Source organism: Corvus brachyrhynchos, unplaced genomic scaffold, assembly GCF_000691975.1.
Source record: "Corvus brachyrhynchos isolate BGI_N302 unplaced genomic scaffold, ASM69197v1 scaffold19, whole genome shotgun sequence".
In the NCBI taxonomy this organism is placed as follows: Eukaryota; Metazoa; Chordata; class Aves; order Passeriformes; family Corvidae; genus Corvus; species Corvus brachyrhynchos.
The window spans coordinates 1674912-1676756 of record NW_008246061.1 but is presented as its reverse complement, the minus strand read 5'-3'; the positions used below and the strand labels follow the sequence as shown (position 1 = coordinate 1676756).

General features: G+C 56.9%; 1 protein-coding gene across 2 annotated transcripts in view; it reads left to right on the top strand.

Moving 5' to 3' along the window:
- The window catches only part of NOS1 (nitric oxide synthase 1), a 47497-nt gene that overhangs the window by 15181 nt on the left and 30471 nt on the right, over positions 1 to 1845 (top strand). For both annotated transcript variants that reach the window (XM_008642915.2, XM_008642914.2), the window contains exons 3-4: positions 974 to 1111; positions 1550 to 1695. In XM_008642915.2, coding sequence (XP_008641137.2) covers positions 974 to 1111; positions 1550 to 1695 — 284 coding nt within the window. The remainder of the gene's footprint in view (positions 1 to 973; positions 1112 to 1549; positions 1696 to 1845) is intronic.

The following is a 1845-nucleotide window of genomic DNA, read 5'->3' as shown; positions in this document are numbered from 1 at the left end:
TGAACCAGGAGCTTCTCCTACCCTGGGTTGGTTCTTTGCCTTCTCCTTCAGGCTGAATTTGTGCTGCTGCTGCCAGTCTGTGAGCCCAGGACCCCGAAAAGGAGAGTGATGCTGCTGAAGGCAGTGCCAGCTTCAAGGAAGCTTCAAGAAAACCTCGCAGATTAATTCAAAAGGGACACCAGCCCCAGAATTCGTGTAGGAAGGGACAGCAGATCCAGTCTGGGCAGAGACTTGAAGAGGTGCCAAGCACAAGCAGGTTTGGCCAGGACGCTCTCAGGTGTCCCCTCGAGAGCTGCAGCGACAGCGCCGTGGTGCCAGCGATGGAATTCCATCCCTGGGTGAGATCTGATTCCTAGGAGAGAGATCTCTGCTTCCCAGAGGCACCACAGCCTTCCCTGTCCCCACTGGAAGGCACCGGTGGCTCCTTAAGCTTTGAATGCTTGGGGTGAGTAAGGGCCACGGCAGAAAATTGCGATTTTATCTGTGAAAACGTGCAAAAAGAAGCACCTGTAACCAGTTCTTCTCCTCACAAGTTCTGTGCTGGCTGGGGCTCTCCCCGTGCTGGCACAGAACTCCAGGAGTGCTGGATGGGCCCATCCCAAGGCAGAGAGTCAGGGACAAATCCAACTACTCGTGATTCAGCAGCACCCCTGCTGGGATAATTTATCCACCCTCATTCCTACATCTTCCAGCGTTGGTATCAAAGGAAAACTTGAACACAACATCCTCCCAAGTCACTTCCACCCCTGATTTCAACTCATTCGCCACAGATTTGGCCGTCCCATAACCAGACACCACTTCTTAATTCCACTGCTCCATTGTGGGATTCCAAATAATGCCAAATACCGGGATAATGCACCTCGCCTGGCTGTGCCAGCCCCGGAATTCAAGCACAGGTCCTGTGTTGCTGTGACCTTTTCCTGGATTTTGCCGGTGTGTTCTGACCTCGTGCCGGGTGTTCCCTCTTTTCCAGCCGCCGCCATCCGGGCGCCAGTCCCCGACCAAGAACACCCTCAATGGGAGCCCTTCCAAATGCCCCCGGTTCGTGAAAATCAAGAACTGGGAGACGGGCTCCGTGCTCCACGACACCCTGCACCTCAAGACTGCCATGGTGAGTAGAGCTGGTAGGACTGGCCAAAATTCCCTGAGCATCGTTGAGTGGATGGCGGCGTCTCCGAGATGGGTTTACCCGGGAATGCAGAAGTGGAGGAATTCAGTCTTGTCTCCAGGAGGGTTGGAATTTCAAACCTCTGGTGCAATAAACAGGGAGAGAGGGAAATCAATCTGGGATAAATAAGGAAAAGCATTTGACTTCATGCCAAGCCGGGGTGTGAATCCCATCTCTCCGATTGTCCAGATTGGGGGGGCAAGAGGTGACTGCACCCGGCCTGGCTGTCATCCCACAGCACCCCCAGGGAGCTGGGAATGTCCCTGTGTGTCAGACACCCCCCGCTCTGTGTCGGCCATCGCTGGCTGCCCCAGCCCAGCTCAGGTGACCACCGGCGCCGCGGTGGCTCCAGAGCATTCCTGTCCCCTCCTGTCCCCTCAGGCCACGGCGTGCACCGAGCAGATCTGCATGGGCTCCGTGATGACCCCCAGCCCCCACATCCGCAAGTCAGAGGACACCAGGACCAAGGAGGAGGTGCTGCTCCTGGCCAAGGACTTCATTGACCAGTACTACTCCTCCATCAAGAGGTGAGTGCTGGTGCTGGAGGCCTGAGGCTGCTGCGGGGGCCGAGATGTCACACGTGTCGCCTGCAGAGCTGCCTCCAGCCCTGGGGCCCAGCACAGGGAGGACCTGGAGCTGTGGGAGAGAGTCCAGAGGAGGGACCACGATGATCAGAG